Source organism: Danaus plexippus, chromosome Z, assembly GCF_018135715.1.
Source record: "Danaus plexippus chromosome Z, MEX_DaPlex, whole genome shotgun sequence".
NCBI lineage: Eukaryota > Metazoa > Arthropoda > Insecta > Lepidoptera > Nymphalidae > Danaus > Danaus plexippus.
In genome coordinates, this window is record NC_083559.1 from 12,969,305 (window position 1) to 12,985,319 (window position 16,015).

The 16,015-nt window shown below is 29.1% G+C and overlaps 4 protein-coding genes across 6 annotated transcripts; 2 read left to right on the plus strand and 2 right to left on the minus strand.

Annotated features, from left to right (window-relative positions):
• Nucleotides 1-19: 19 nt before the first annotated feature.
• LOC116777912 (aldo-keto reductase AKR2E4-like) lies at nt 20-6,198 on the minus strand. Of its 2 annotated transcripts, none has more exons than XM_032671706.2 (7): nt 6,042-6,198; nt 4,778-4,873; nt 2,536-2,706; nt 2,102-2,218; nt 1,724-1,891; nt 1,252-1,452; nt 20-405 (listed from the first exon to the last, which is right to left on the minus strand). In XM_032671706.2, the coding sequence occupies exons 1-7, from the start codon at nt 6,075-6,077 to the stop codon at nt 196-198; spliced, it is 999 nt and encodes a 332-aa protein (XP_032527597.2). In that variant the 5' UTR covers nt 6,078-6,198; the 3' UTR covers nt 20-195. The 2 variants fall into 2 exon arrangements, with proteins under 2 accessions (XP_032527597.2, XP_032527598.2); XM_032671707.2 differs by lacking the exon at nt 20-405 and adding an exon at nt 765-1,002 and having other exon boundaries at nt 6,042-6,197.
• A 3,828-nt stretch (nt 6,199-10,026) lies between these two features.
• Nucleotides 10,027-11,423, plus strand: LOC116777450 (uncharacterized). Its single transcript, XM_032670997.2, has one exon. The coding sequence runs from the start codon at nt 10,163-10,165 to the stop codon at nt 10,454-10,456; it is 294 nt and encodes a 97-aa protein (XP_032526888.2). The 5' UTR covers nt 10,027-10,162; the 3' UTR covers nt 10,457-11,423.
• Nucleotides 11,424-11,902: 479 nt separating this feature from the next.
• Nucleotides 11,903-14,096, minus strand: LOC116777605 (structure-specific endonuclease subunit SLX1 homolog). 2 transcript variants are annotated; one of them, XM_032671250.2, is made up of 4 exons: nt 13,732-14,096; nt 13,598-13,649; nt 12,915-13,106; nt 11,903-12,501 (listed from the first exon to the last, which is right to left on the minus strand). In XM_032671250.2, exons 1-4 carry the CDS (start codon nt 13,908-13,910, stop codon nt 11,935-11,937), a joined length of 990 nt encoding a protein of 329 aa, XP_032527141.2. In that variant the 5' UTR covers nt 13,911-14,096; the 3' UTR covers nt 11,903-11,934. The 2 variants fall into 2 exon arrangements, with proteins under 2 accessions (XP_032527141.2, XP_061382517.1); XM_061526533.1 differs by having other exon boundaries at nt 11,903-12,497; nt 12,911-13,106.
• Nucleotides 14,097-14,304: 208 nt separating this feature from the next.
• On the plus strand, nt 14,305-15,978 carry LOC116777604 (zinc finger HIT domain-containing protein 2). The gene is made up of 4 exons (XM_032671249.2): nt 14,305-14,487; nt 14,573-15,101; nt 15,190-15,393; nt 15,505-15,978. Exons 1-4 carry the CDS (start codon nt 14,444-14,446, stop codon nt 15,829-15,831), a joined length of 1,104 nt encoding a protein of 367 aa, XP_032527140.2. The 5' UTR covers nt 14,305-14,443; the 3' UTR covers nt 15,832-15,978.
• The last annotated feature ends 37 nt before the right edge of the window (nt 15,979-16,015 follow it).

Genomic DNA, 16,015 nt, shown 5'->3' on the forward strand with positions numbered 1-16,015 from the left:
AAATATATCAAACAAAAACTCTGTGTATTCATTAATATTTAATGTCATTATTAAAAAAAAAAAAAGGAAACATAATAAATGTGCCAGTAATAATTTGTAAACGCTTGGGAAATGCAAGCAGTTTTTATCATAATAAAATCACTTGTTCTTGATGTTGTCTGCTATATCTCTTGTAGAATGTTCCTCGTGTCATAGTTAAATGTTACTCGTAGATACCTTTATATCATCGAATGGATAATGGACAGATTTTATCCATTCCGCGTGAATAATGACGCGGACATTCTTATTGAATTTATTAATTAAATCGATTTCTTCCTCGGCGAGACTAAAATCAAATATGTCAATGTTTTGCTTGATTCTGTCCTTGTTTGTGGATTTCGGTATAATAGTTAAATTCCGATCGATCTGAAATAGATATAAAAAAATATTTATTAAATCCTTTTTATTATAATACAAGATCTTTGAATAGCTTTCTAGTGAACTCAAATTTACTATTATTTAAATATTTGTAAAATTATCAGTTGCTGTTTTTCTTTATGTTAAATTTTTCTAACTATAATAATATAAATATAATAATATCATTGTGGACCTAAAATTTTATTTATTGATTTTTTTTTTCAATTAAGAATTGTACGTAATATGTGTGCTGGACACGTATTTCACAAGTACATGCGAATATGTAAAAACAATTGTTCAGAACTTGCCGGCTTTTCTCTTTTTAGTCATATTAATAGTAAAAGGAACATTAAAGAAATAAAAAAAAATTATCAATTATAATTCTTTATTACAAAAATAACATAAATACTATATTACAAAGTAATCTCAGAAGGGGAAATATGGATGTCCCTTATAATCAGCAAAGTCAATGACGCGGACATTTTTGTTGAATCTACTAATTAATGCGATTTCCTCCTTGGTGAGACTAAAATCGAAGAGGTCGATGTTCTGAGCGAGCCTCTTCTGGTTTGTGGACTTGGGAATAGGGACCAGACCACGTTCGATCTGAAATAATTATTATATTCCATAATATCAGTTCACGTAAACCAAATTTTTATTTAGTTTAAGGTTTCATAGTAGCCTACAGGAATCAATTATATATATAGATACAAAAATATATAAAAATTTAATAATATACAAGATGGTATATACTTACAATGCAGAATATTTACCAAAAAAAAAAAAAAAAAAAAAAAAGACACCAAGAAAAACACCTAAAGATTTACCGATATATGAATTATAACATTATCTTACCAGATATCTCAGGACGATCTGACCGGTGGTCTTGTTATATTTCCGCGCCATTTGGACGAGTGCGGGGTCATCCACCCTTGGTGGTGGTGCGTCCGGCCTGTTCCGGGACACCAAGAATCCGAACGGACTGTACGCCATCACTACAATGCCAAGACTCTGGCAATGTTTTACCAAGGGCTCCTGGGTTAGACTCGGGTTGACCTGGTTTTAGAACACATGTCAAAACGGAGGATCTAATGCGTCTTTTGATCTCTTCTATTCTATGCAAAGTTTTAATTAATTCAAATAATTATTGAAAATGCAATTACAATTGAAGGAATTTTAAAGTTTATTGATCTATTTGAGATCTCTAGTCCAATTTTGTTGTCTATAAAGAGAGAAGGAAGCTTATACGGCATTTTCATTATTTTCTCTCTGAAATTTGAAGGTATAATTGTTTTTATTATTTTTTAAAAAAATTCTATCATATTACCTCAACTTCATTAACGACTGGCCATATCCTGGAGTTGGAGACGAGTCTGGATATTTGGGACGCGTTAAAGTTTGAAACACCTATGGACCTTGCCAGGCCCAAGTCCTTGGCATCTTCCATTCCTTTCCATGTTTCCAGATAATCTGTATTTAGGACTGCGCCCTCGTCCTACCAAAATAGAATTTACCCAATTAATCTGATGCTAGCGGTAATTTATATTTGTATAGAAATACATTGCTGCTAAGCATCCCCACCACAATAATGTTACCACTTACTTCTTACGACATACATATATCTTAAGAGGATTTGGAATTGGAAGATGAGAGGAATATTTTATAATAATAATAATAATAATAATAATAAACAAACTATACTGACGTCTTCAGCGATGGGGAAATGAATAAGATAGAGGTCAACATAGTCCAGACCCAGTTTGCTAAGCGATTCCTTGAGAGCGGGTACGACTTGGTCTCTGCGGTGTCTATTGTTCCAGAGCTAAAAAATACAAAGTAAAACTTACAAAAAGACACAAACACAAAAGAGAATACCTTGAATTTATTGAAATTCCTTAATTTTTTAAGATATAGATTTTTAACAAAATAACATAGTATTGTAGTTCAGTACAGTATAGCTGGAAGATTTGTAGTTTTTCTACAGTCGTCTTCCAGCTACTTCGTTGTTTATAGGGACGTACAGTAAAAAAAATACGTAAAAGTATAAGAAAGATTGTGTGGAAACTTCAATTTAATGAAAAATAATGATGGATAAATAACAGTTAGCAGCTCGAGAGTCAGTAACATCTGAAGTCATACCTTAGTTGTGATAAACATCTCCTCCCTGGTAACCAGACCATTGGCTATAGCTTGAGCCACTCCTTCACCAACTTGCTGCTCATCTCCATAAATGGCTGCAGTGTCTACATGCCTGTAACCAGCTTCGATGGCCCAATACACCGACTGACGCACTTCATCCAGTGGTGCTGACTGAGTAAATAAATATTTATTTTATAGATAAAGTTATAAAATAGAAGATAATAATTAATTATACGAAAATACCTTCGGCATATGTAAAAATATAACATTGAGTATAAACTCATGTTCTAGATTTATATTTATCTAATCACATTGCACTGAGTAAGGAATGAACATCCGGTCTCTTATAGAAGTAAAAAATCAAAGTCCTCGAACAATATTCTAAGTCAAATTTACGTCATAATTTTCTATTTATCAAGAAGTCGATTTGAATTTTGACATAATTGCTCTAATGACTTTTGGATGGCCGTTTAAAAAACACATAATAATTTTGTAATATATATTATGAGCGGAATATATTTTTGTGAAAGTATGATTATGTAACCTCAAATCAAATCAAAATTTACGAGCAATAGCATCATAAGCTTATATGTTCTTTTAATGAAACACATTCGTGCATTAGTAACAAAAGGTTAACGGCACAAAACTAGTTATAAAGCCAACGAACTATCACAGTTCGTGTATAAGAACCGGTCATGTTGTTTGCTAAATTCAATCTCAATATGTGTTGGAAAGTATGTCGTTCTACTTATTGTTGGATTAATAAAAGTCATTACAGCCATAGCCTGGCGAAGGCGAATGAGAGTTATATATCTCAAATAGCCCTCGGCGAGAATTTGGACACTACTTTACAATTTAAATTAAACTAATATTTTTTTTAATTTATTTTTGATGAATCACGCGTGTTTTATCCAAAAAATATAAGTTTCATTTAAATGAATAAAACTCGCGAAAATCTTAGATCTCAACTACTTTACAATATAAGGATAAACTATTTTTATAGTAATGTATAGTATATAAGCTTTGTACGTAGGACCCAAAGAAAAATCTGAACCCAGAGCAGGTATCATTATTTCTCTAACTAGTTTTTCTTATCGTAACAGGCAGTTAGTAAAATTTTCTGTGTAAAAGTACATACTTAAAAATTAGTATTATTTTTAACTTGCATTAACTACAAACTTTTTTTGTCATCATTTAACGGTAGGGCCTCGTGTATATAGATAACAAAATGTTTGTAAAATCAACAAAATATGACAATGGAAATTCACTTATCACCATCATTATACCTTTAGTAAGAATGATATATAAATAAATATGATATCGTTAACAAAATATATATGTACTCGTAATAGCTAACATTAACTATCATCTTTATAATAAACGCAAGTGAAGGAACCATTTTAGGAATTGTAATTACAATTGTATCTAATTTTAGAATACCAGGTCGTTCGGAGAACAAAAATTCCTCCAAATAACTTGGAAAATACAAATTAAAAAGGTTTGTTTTTTTTTAAATTGTGTTCAAGCGATGAGTTGAAATTATAAGTGTACACATAGTTATTTGGAACCGGTTCTATCAACTGTGATGTATTTACTACATATAAATTTTCCGAGGTATTATTAAAAGATGTGCGGAATAGATAGAAGTTATTGAATGTATGATTTAATAATATATAGTATATATTATCCTAACAAATTACTTTACAAATTAAAAAAAAAGCTTCACTTTAATAGCATACACATAGCACACCTGCACTAAATATCACATATACAAAGTATTTTAATAGGTCCGTAATCGATTCTTAGTCTGCGCAATGTTATAAATATTGTATTACATTGCTACACGAGTGACAGAAAAATATAGATTCAATAATGCGTATGTTGTAATAATATTTCACACGTGGATAGATAATAATATCAAAATCCAATGACATATTCAAGGACATTGAATTTGTATGTGCAGTCGATAATGGCGGACTCATTCAAGTGATTCTCTTTTAATAAAAATGTTAATTGTCTTATTAAAAATTAATTAAATGCTTTTAACTTTAATATTTGTCCCTTCGTGAAATACATATTTCTTAAAGTATTGAATTATTAATTTTCCTGTCAATAGATTATGGACAAAGGAGGAAATAAAGGAAGTGATGTGTTTAATCGACTCTCAATAGTACCTGTAAATTACAAATAAACACGAGTACCAAATTACACTAGTACGGTTAATAATAATGGCAACACTCACTTCGCTTGCTGTCCCGCGTCCTGTGCCGAGGGCAACGACCGGCATGAAGACGCCATTGTTTAATTCAACACATGGAGCCTTTGCTGCTGTTGTTACCTAAAAGAGGTTTTAATACTATTAAATAAACATTGAACAGTATAAATTATTAATTTAAATATATATATGCTATTACCCACTTTTCAAGCATTTAGTTTTTAAGAACAGTCCTTACAAACCAGATGAAAATTAAGTGAAATTTATTGTATTCATACTACTATCATCGATTTATAAAAAGTATATATTAATTTTGTCAAAAAAGGTCTTGTAGGAATAAAACACTAAGAACATTTTGAAGATAATAAAAGTTTTAAATATGATAAGAAATCATAAATACGTTGTACAAAAGTATCAATCGTATTATCGTTCAAGATAAATAAAGAATAACTTTTGTCCGTTCAAATAACAACAACTCCAAAAATCATAGAAGGTTTTGCAATATAAAATATTTAATTAAAACAATTTTTAAATGATTTTAAACTAATTCGTCTTCAGCAAGTTATTTTGCTGCATCGGAAACGTATTTTGCTCATTATACTGAGAATAGAAAACTCGATACCAAGAATAACAGGAATGATAATAAACTTGTAATTATACGGAATTATTAATTATAAACATTTTATTATATTGATAAGAATCTTGAAAATTAATTTTAACCTTACACTTTGTTTACTATAAATATAATAAGATATTAATTATTTTACTCAACATTTAAATCTCAAGGGCGAATGAATATGCAATTAATATTATTAATTTAAAATAAACTCATAACAAAATGGAAAAAATACTGGCGGTAATATAAACACAGCGTATTTTAAAAAGAGAAAATATATCCGGGTTCTGGATAATATTTTCAAAAATATATAATCATATAAAGAAAGATATTATATATTTAGTTCATATTTTTATAACTATTACAAAAAGAAAATGTTATTTAAAGTAGTCAATAGGATTTTCACAAGCAAATGTTATTTTACTGTTGAATTTTTAAAGAAGCTATCGATCTTTTCCTCCAGCCAGTGTTTGAAATGAATACGTAATTGTTTATCATTCGCAACCAAAAGCGGTGTGTTTGCACAATATTTAATTAAAAACAGTCAAGTAAAAAAAACGAGGCGAATACAAATTAAAGCTATAATTTAGAAGTTAAGTTGAATAAAATTTGTAAAACATGATTTTCAAAAAAAATAAATCTAATCTAAAAAAACAACATGTACAAAAAACTCACAGCAATTCCAAACAGTAAAACTATTACAGATCTCATGTTGACCGATCAAACTTCGCGGTCCAACTGACTCTTCACATCTAAAATGGTGATATATAACTAGTTTTTTTTAAAACAAACCCAGTCCAAGGACTACTTAGATGACTCCACACATTGGTTTTCCTTTTTTTTTTTCGTATTTATCATTGAATCGGTTCTTAAGCTTCGTCTTTTTTTATCGTTCCATTCCTAGTCATAAAAAATATTTCATAAAATTCTTTCATTTCACGTATAAAGGGATCAGAACAGATAAATAGTTTCTTAAGTTACACATGATGTGTTTTGTTTTTTGAACTATAATTTTACTAATATAGGGAAAAACCCTAACAAACTACGTTCTAATAGCGTTTACATGACTTTTCTATGGGCAATACTGAAATTTAACGTTTTTTTTTTGAATAGTTAAACTCTGTAATTTATTTTATCGTCGTTTTTGTACTACGTGGAAGGCATTCCCTTTATTTCATAATAACATATCTGAAAGAAGGAAATATATGTGTTGAGAATTTAAAAATTAAATTAAATGTCTTTATACGTCATTGTAATGTTTATTTTTCATAAGAATCGGTGACAAATATTGTCTTGGTGCAATTGCTGCTAATAATTACATGATTCGTACAGGATAGTTCTTACGTTCCTTGTAATGTTTTTTTTTTACTCAGGACAAAATGTTATTTTCAATATAGGGGCTAATTAGATTAACTATCTTCCGCCTTACTTTAACTATAAAAGTGAACACTAAATTTGATTACAATAAATTAAACGGTTAGATTATGCAGAGGCAAGCAACGCAAAACCAACGAGACTGCTATGTTTGTACTATTCTTAAGACTATATAGATATGTAAAACTGTTACTTGGCCTAGAGTCACTAGAATGATTTCCAATTCAAAGTTTCGGTGTCAAGGTTCACTTTTGGTTTTGATATTTTATATACTCACAAGGTGAAAAAGACCGATGAGACACATCTTACAAAGTTTGTGATATTTATATGATATAGATAAAATATATTCAAATAAAACAAAACTATCTTTAAATGTAATTAAAAAAAAAAAAGATTGATCTAGGATTTTTAATCTGTACCTATACAAAAAATATAACAAAAGTTGAAGCCCTCATGACATTAATGACAGAATATGCATACTAATATGGAGTCACATTTAAAAATGTATACTAACCGATAATGGAAATAAAAACGGGTTTTTAAATAAAATGTATTTTTAGGACTATGTTGTGCTTATTTTAAAATTAAGTTTTGCTCACCCTAATACGGGTTTTATGTATTTTATACTACATATAACATAAAATGCCAAGGGGTAATAACCAACCCAACTTGTTTTTATAAAAGCAATAAAAGATATCATTACCAAAAATAATTTACATAAAAATATAGCAAAAATTGTCAATCAAATGGAGCCTATGTCTCTTCTGCTACTATACTAAATTTTACATCTTTTTAGTTGTCATTCCTTTAGTCGGGTCACTTGTCTGAATCTTTGGAGTGCTCTTTAATAAAAAAATCTGTGAAACTTATTACAAATACGATAAATTATTTTTATAATCTAGAAGTATAAAAAATAAAAATATTCTTCTAGCTATTTCTTGTGATGTAACATTAAATTAAAATTCGTTTATTCATTTTTAGTAAGTTCTTTCGTTTTTTCTTTCTTACAAAATTCATATATTTAAAAAAAAATTTAATTATAAGTCCTTATTACATACAACGTAGATTTGGATATTAAATAAGATATGTATTATGCGAGATTTACAATAAATTGTTTGGTTATAATATCTACTTATATTATATTTGCATTTTGAATTAAATTTCGACATCGTTCTTGAATATGTTTAACATTAAAATGTTATATATCAGTGTGTTGCAATTCCCATTTGACGGTTTAAAAAAAAATATACATTCATTTATTTTGTTACAAAAGTAAGTGTGAATTAGAACATTGAAAATCAAAGCAAAACAACCCATTATAATTAAAGTTATGAACTCGAATGTTCCCAGAATTTATGTTATACTCTATTTTGTATTCAATACGTTATAAAATTCTTGAAGGAAATTCTATATTATCACTACAAGTTGGCATCGTCATACTTTATACGGAGGGTTGACAGTTTTTTTTATTTCTAACTCTATTATAATATTAATAGGTATCGGTATTGATTGAGGAACGGGAAACGGGAAATGGGAAAATTGCACTAAGCATACTGTATATACTGTATTTATTTCACAGAAAAGGTAACTGATTCACTCTCTGTTGAATATCGTTCTACTTGCATTGTGTTCATAGACGTATTTTTAAATAATTTTTGTCATGTTCGTAGTATTTTTGAGCCAACTCTTAAACACATATATATATTCATGTACACCTAGATTATACCTAAATTTACTATTGACATATTTTAATATTAATAATTAATAATATTTTACATATTTTTAAACATAAAACCAATTTCAATAATTAAACTACTTATATTCCATCAGGAAAAGGTTCGCCAAATTCGGAAACAGCTAATGTCAAAAGTGTATGGAGTGAAAACTATTACGTGTGGAGAATTCACAATGGAATACTTTCTTTTTTAAGTACAATAGTTGGCATTAAAAAACTTTATTCTTTATTTAAATCTAATAACAGAACAAATTCGTAGTATATCGTTACATAAAAAGGTTAGTTATCAAAATTAGTTGGGAAAATTGATTAAGACCACGTCTTGATGGCTAATTTTACAATCATTAAATTAGTTATATTTATAAATATTTTATTTTGTACTTACAAACATTCGCAAATCGGAATTCGCATTTAAGATTTAACAATGTCATTTAACCGGGCTGCGTTCCAGATACGATAACTTTCACCCAACCTTCAATGTATTTATTTACTCTCATGAGAATGTTGACTTACATGTTAAGCCTTTCAATAATATTTCTTTGCCATAAATGGGTAGAGCTCAAAAGTTATATGTTGAAAAACTTCCTTAAAATTTTTTGTTACTAAAATACAAGAAAAACAGTAATGCATAGTTATGTACATAGTTTTATATATCAAATCACTTTAAATAAATTTAGAACACTGTCTCATTTATTCGAATATTTTACTTTTCCTATAACCAATTGCTATTCTTGGAAGATTTTTAGTGTCCTGATATTAGAGAATCGATATTAAAGCGTAGTTGGAAGTTTATCACTCATGCGCAAGAACCACTAAACACATTCCTATAAAACCTTACAATAGTGCCGCTTGAAGATGACAAAACTCATAGTATAGGATTCATTAAACTCAAATAAAAATACGCTTTATGTAAAAAAAAAACCTTGACTTAAATCGTTTTTTTTTTTGGTACAAAAGATCCTGAAGATATTAAAAAAACACATTCATAGCCTTCAATTAGACGCTCATTGAATGGCAAACAAAATATTTTCCGCAATTAAAATTTAGATAGATTAAAAACTATTCCATGAAGATTAAGTTATACACGGTATGTCGAATAATGTAAGTACTTCCGTAGTTGAGGAGTTCTACTTAATTTAAAAATATTATAAATTATAACGATCTATAATGATATACTAAATTATACATATAATATTATATATATAAAATACTAGTAAAATGTCCAATAGCCGATTTAGATTTTCGAAAATTCAATACATTGAAATCGTATATTTAGTGCACAAAGAAAATAAGCAGCACATAAAGCTATCCTAGATCCAAAACATAAATAATAAAACACCTTAGTAATATTCAAATCACGTTGTATATAATAAAAATAAACGCCATTATAATTGCATTTAGGCGCATGCTACACATGTGAATTAATTAACAACGTATTTAAAATCATCATCGGACCAAATCGTTTTCACATGCCGGTGTAACTGTAAAATTTTTATGCTATCGCTGTCGCCTCAAAACAGTTATCCATACGTTTATTGGAATGACACAACACTGACACTCCTGTCTACAAGCGTCGAATCTTCATTCGCTTGTGCGACAATCACAGGACTGGTCACGCTAGGTGCATCTAGTCATATAAATTGACAAAGAGAATTCGTTTTGTGCGTATATTTTATAAACAGATAAAATGAGCGGCCGTCTGCTGTTGGCGTTTATATTGTTCAGCGTGATCGGGATCGCAGAAATGAAGTCGAAAAAGAAAATAGATTATGCGACGGAGGAAGAATTAACTTTGCAAAAAAAGGAAACAACGCCTGTTGATTTCACGAGGCTGCTGGTGATGAGGGTTTTTTACGGACTGGCGAGGATAATGGGCTTAGAAGAACAGGTTGCTGAAGTGCTGAACGGAGCTTTGGTGCCTCCTGGTGCTGATGATGATGATGATTTCGACGACAATGATTCAGTTTTTGCTGATTACTAGCGGTACACGCCCTTAACGCTTCTAGTGTTAATAGTAATGAACTGATTTTTATTATTTATAACATAAAATATACCAAATAATGGTTGCATTTATTAAAGAACCAATAACTTGTATTATTTATTTAAAGCATCAAAGTGCATAGAAATAGTGAGAAAGGGGGCTTGAGAACTTTTTAAATATAACAGTGTATTTAATATGTGTAACTTATGTGTATTTAATAATTAATGTACCTGGTAGATTTGTAGTATTTATTTTAATCTAAGAACACTTTGTAAATAAAATAATTAACACCTTCTTTTGTTTTTATAATATATAACCGGACCGGTACAACAGCGAAAAATCAAATTAAGATCAAAGTAAACTCCTTAAGATCAGGTAAGGCCTTTTTCATAGTGAGACATAAAAAAGCGAAATTGTAATATGACACCAGCGGTGATTAAGTATATATATATTGTTAATAATATTTAAGAATGATTAATTGTTTTGCTATTTTTATTGTCCACAATATTTATATTCAGATATCTAATTGAAATTTCGTGATTTGTTCAACATAAAATGTTTATATAGATAATAAAATGTCCATTAAAATTTACGTGATGTATAAAAACAATGTAACATAAAAAAAAATCTAAACGAGTGCAAAATGTGCGAAGAAATCTATAAAAATTGGTCACGTTATCTTAATATCATGCATCCACGATATCCAGCCAATGTTATTATAGCTATATTTTTTTATATAATTGACAGCATAATTACCGTTACTAACCGATCGTTCTCTCAGTGAAAGTAATGCTATTGAAGCGAAACGTGACTTCATCTTAATAAATATACGTTACGAAAAAATATGTCGCTGGTTTAATATGTTGTGGATAAAGAACAAGGCGAAAAAAATTTGTGTAAATTTTTTTTATTATTATTTATAGATTATTAAAATAAGTTTTTAGAATAATTAAATTTTTACCAAGTACCTGCTTTCAATTTGCACCAAACCCCAAACCTTTGCCTTGCAATCCTCCATAAAAAAAAAGTACTCGGTTTGATTCGAATTAAGAACTGGTTTGTTGAGTTAGCGCTCAATTTTAATTTTCATTATTATCTTAAAATATGCTGGCTAAGCTTATGTACCCTTTTTTATAACTCTATATGTTAAGTATAAATATTTATTAGGGATATTTAAACATCAAATAAACGACGGACGCAAGTTTTTCATTAAGAAAATAACGCGTCAATAAATAAAATATCGCAATGTCGCTGGTAATCACATTTATGCTAAGTAATCTTTACGTCGTATTAAAATTAAAATATTGTGAACTAAATCTCAAGAGTTAAATTTTTTTGAGTGTATTAAAATTAAGAAAAGCTTTCATAATAATCACTTCTTAGATAACATTAGATATTTTTAACTATTAGACATAAACTTGGTATATAGAAAAAAAAAATCATACGTTCTCGATTTTTGCTTAAAAAAAAATGATTTATTACATATTTATTATATCATCTTGACAGTCTGTAAACCAGGACGGTTCATCCAGAACGTGTGTTGGGATCCGAATGACGTCCTGGTCTTCGTTTTCACCATCAGAATCTCTTATATCACCATTTAACGAATCACTAGCCCTTAATGATAAATCATCTTGAGTATATACGTCATCATCATTAGATGACTCCATTACGTCATAATTGACAAAGTTACCACAGTCCTCTAAAACCTTATTCTGGCTTAATACATCATTAATATCAGCGTCCAAGCAACCTTTCATTTTTCTTATCAAATCTCCCCACTTCAGCTTCAAATAACATAGCGGACATTTACCATCAATTGGTATATATTCTCCTGGAGGCAACATCTTGTCCGCCAAGCATGTTATGTGAGCGACTAAGTCACAATTTGAGTTCGGACAGCTCAGTTGCTCTGAGGCTTTCAAACGTCCAGAACATAAACGACAAATTATGTCAGGTGATGAGGTGTTTGTTGTGTTTCTAAGATTACGACTCTTTACAGGGCCTTGGCATATAATCATGTGTTCAGGAGGCATCCTTTCTTCCTAAAACGGATCAGGTGTTTAACATTAGAAAATTGTTTTGTACAAAATCATATTTACTGTAAATATGACTTAAAAATTAGGGCAATGTTGAGCTTACAATTGATTTCAAAATCAAATATAAAATTATTGAATAAAATTTGATCTTTCCGTACCTGTGATTTTTTAAGAAACAAAATGTATACATATCTTTTTTTTAATAATTCTAATAGGTTTTATATACAATACTAGTTTAATAAAAAATATCCTGTATTTGAATAGCAGATATTTGGATGTTTTGGTTATGGAAAAATGCCTGAAATCTGTATGGAAAACACAAGTGCAAGGTACCATACACAAAAGTATAATTAAAAAAAAATTGTAATATTCTTAATTATAAGTATATATATATATATATTTAAAGACAAACTACTTACTGGAAACTCTTCCCTGAAATCATTTTCCAGCCATCTTATGACCAATGGCAGACGGCACCAAGGCCCCACTCTGAGCATCTCACTGAGGACTCGTAATTTGAACTGGAACACAGTTTCCTTCCGACCATTCTTAAACAACCCCAGGTGTTGTAATCTTGTTGTCTTGCCTGGGTTCTGCCAGGCCCATTCAAACTATAATTATATTATTTATGAACTATAACAAAATAAGGATTTTGTTTGCAAAGTCACCATAGAGGTTGTAAGGGAATCATTAATTCCTATTATATTTAAGTTCCATGTATGGATTTAAAAAAAAAAATTAGTTATATTTATATAAAAGTATTAAATTATAATTCGATTTTTTTATAAACAAAATAACATAGTTTTAAACATAAACTAAAGGCAAAATAACCAAAAATTAAAATTATAATCAGCTCTTAGTTTAATGTATTTTATTATTTAGAATTGTACTTCAATTGTATTATTTTATAAAAGTATTACTAATATAAGGATAACTAAGAAAAAATCTACAATGTTAGTTTTAAATATCAAGTAGTATTTTTCACATTCATATAACAATGAAAAATACTTGTAGAATAAATTAAAATTAAAGGGATATTTCATTATCATCCATTGCTTAAGTTAATTGATATTACAGATAGACATTAACAATATAAACATACCCTCAATGCTGAAATGTTATTTGGAAATCCATGCACAATCATAACCATTTTCCTATAACAAAATATATATTTTTATTCCAATTCTGTTTGTAAGTTTCTTATAAAACAGCAAAATGTATTATGGTATCGTTTACCATGGTCCCCTTTTACTAGTTCTATAAGCTCCCCCAGCCCAGGTGCCACGGTTATGTTGTATAATTCTTCTATTTGGGTCCCGAGTGTAACCAATGTAGGTACGACCTTTATATTTAGGGTTTATACAATAAAGCAGGTATACGCCATAGAAATCTTCAACAATTTCTGGTTCTGTCATTATAAAGAAGCCAGTTTTTTGGATTACTTTGCTTTATTTCTTTTAATTCTGATCACATTAATTTTTTTTTGAAAACCCAGATTGAAACCATAATCTTGAAATTTTGTAAACAATTTTTGACGTTTACTGATATTGAATATTGTTAAACACTTAGGTGCTCAGTTGGCTCAGTACCTACTTACCCATCATTTAATTAATCTTTTTATAAAAAAACTGACAGATATTTTTATAAATTCGATAGCAATGAAAATCTAAAATTAAACTAGCTTTAATTATTTTTTTATTACACTAATTTTATTTAATATTTATATACAAATAGAACAATTACTATTTTACTTTAATCCCCTGGAAGCATTGAAGTATGTGGATATTGGGTTAACTAACATACGACAGTTGATGATGATATGACAGTTTAGGATAATCATAACAAACTAGTTAATTTACATTACATACTAAATGTTATGTTATCATAAAAATATTATATATATTATTAATAATAATTAACATTACTTCAGTTTCCAATTATTGTTAAAATGTCATCTCAACCATCCAAAAGAATTGAAAGGTTATGCGGTTTGTGAGTATTTTTCTTTACTTAAAATTGCATATATTGCGCATTTTAAACTTTTATAACTTATATCTTACAAAAAATCTTCTTATAGATGTGAGAACAATTCAAGCAAATATTGTTGCCCTCGTTGCGAAGTATTTTATTGCTCACTTGACTGTTACAAGTCTGAAAAGCATTTGGAATGTTCAGAGAATTTTTATCGAGAATGTGTGAATCAAGAACTTGCTTCGAACACGGCGGACGATGAAGCTAAAAACAAAATGATAGATATTCTAAAAAGGATGCACAATGAAAGCTTTGACAATGATTTAGAAAACATAGAAGAACCAGTAGAGATTGACTCGGATGATGATTCTGAAATTGATTTGCATACAAGGATCAAAGATTTGAATTTAGATGATCCAGATGCACTTTGGAATGCACTCACATCTGATGAAAAGAATGAATTTGAGGCCATGCTCAGTCAGGGTGATGTTGGGACTATAATTCCGCAGTGGCAACCTTGGTGGCTGTTCAGAAAGGAAAAGAAACTGGTTGAAGAAGTAGATCTTAATGGTGAAAAGGAAGCACTTGAAAGGTGTCCTACAATTAAAACAGTCCCTAAATTTAGTTCGCTAACTGTAAGCTTTATAATTTTTTTAATATTTACCACAGATATATTATTTTATTGAACTAAAATAAACAAAATGTATTTTTAATTTTTTTTAGAGTATTCAGCCTTCGCCATCAATAAGGTTTAATATGGTAAATATCATAGCCGCATATGCCTTTGCTATAAGATATGTTAATGGGGAAATTAATCATATAGAAATATGCACATATATTCTTGAAGTGTGCAGTAATCTGAAAACTAATACTAATTTTGAGGATGCTGAACTCGCCATTGAGTCTGTCGCACAAATGTGTATACAAGTAAGTTGTTAACAACATATCACTTTTAAGTTTGAAATTATGTTTGACCTCTCATTATTTTGCTATTTAGATAAAATTTTATTAAGAGAAATACATATTTAATATTTCCAGAATGAATATATAGACACAGACGAAGCAAGTTTGAATGTAATGAGGCATGACACCTTCCTTATCCTACAAGGCCCAAGTGAAGAAAACCATTTACATTACAGTAAAACAGCTTTCTCACATCTCTTAGATATTTTCATTGAAGCTAAGACTCAGAAGAAGAGAAATAAACCTAAAGAGAGTAAAACAAATGGTAATTTTTCTAGAAAATTTCCCCAATACAATAAAAGCCATTTGCCTGATATTGATACAGCTACAATTAAAAAGGTCATAAAGAAACTGGAATACTATCTGGCATACTTAGAGAGCTGCAATAATAAGGCGGAGTAAATTGTTGTTATCATTGAAATTAATAGCGGGCCAATAATTTATTCCACAATTATGAAATGGAAGAGAAGAATTTTGTGATCAAATTCATTGAAGAAGATGTTATATAGCTTTCCCTTAATATAATAAACAGATACGAAATCAGTTTTATATTATTCCATGCATTAAAATGATTCAAGTGTTTGTT

What these genes read in the sequence shown, in the direction of transcription:
- LOC116777450 (XM_032670997.2), top strand. Translation starts at nt 10,163, where the DNA reads ATGAGCGGCCGTCTGCTGTTGGCGTTTATATTGTTCAGCGTGATCGGG.
- LOC116777605 (XM_032671250.2), bottom strand. Translation starts at nt 13,910, where the DNA reads ATGACAGAACCAGAAATTGTTGAAGATTTCTATGGCGTATACCTGCTT. An exon ending in ACTAGTAAAAGGGGACCATG is followed by an intron (nt 13,650 to 13,731) that starts GTAAACGATACC and finishes ATTTTGTTATAG; the next exon opens with GAAAATGGTTATGATTGTGC. An exon ending in ATAACATTTCAGCATTGAGG is followed by an intron (nt 13,107 to 13,597) that starts GTATGTTTATAT and finishes ATATAATTATAG; the next exon opens with TTTGAATGGGCCTGGCAGAA.
- LOC116777604 (XM_032671249.2), top strand. Translation starts at nt 14,444, where the DNA reads ATGTCATCTCAACCATCCAAAAGAATTGAAAGGTTATGCGGTTT. An exon ending in CTAAATTTAGTTCGCTAACT is followed by an intron (nt 15,102 to 15,189) that starts GTAAGCTTTATA and finishes AATTTTTTTTAG; the next exon opens with AGTATTCAGCCTTCGCCATC. An exon ending in TCGCACAAATGTGTATACAA is followed by an intron (nt 15,394 to 15,504) that starts GTAAGTTGTTAA and finishes TAATATTTCCAG; the next exon opens with AATGAATATATAGACACAGA.
- LOC116777912 (XM_032671706.2), bottom strand. Translation starts at nt 6,077, where the DNA reads ATGAGATCTGTAATAGTTTTACTGTTTGGAATTGCT. An exon ending in GACGCGGGACAGCAAGCGAA is followed by an intron (nt 2,707 to 4,777) that starts GTGAGTGTTGCC and finishes TTATTTACTCAG; the next exon opens with TCAGCACCACTGGATGAAGT. An exon ending in AGATGTTTATCACAACTAAG is followed by an intron (nt 2,219 to 2,535) that starts GTATGACTTCAG and finishes TGTATTTTTTAG; the next exon opens with CTCTGGAACAATAGACACCG.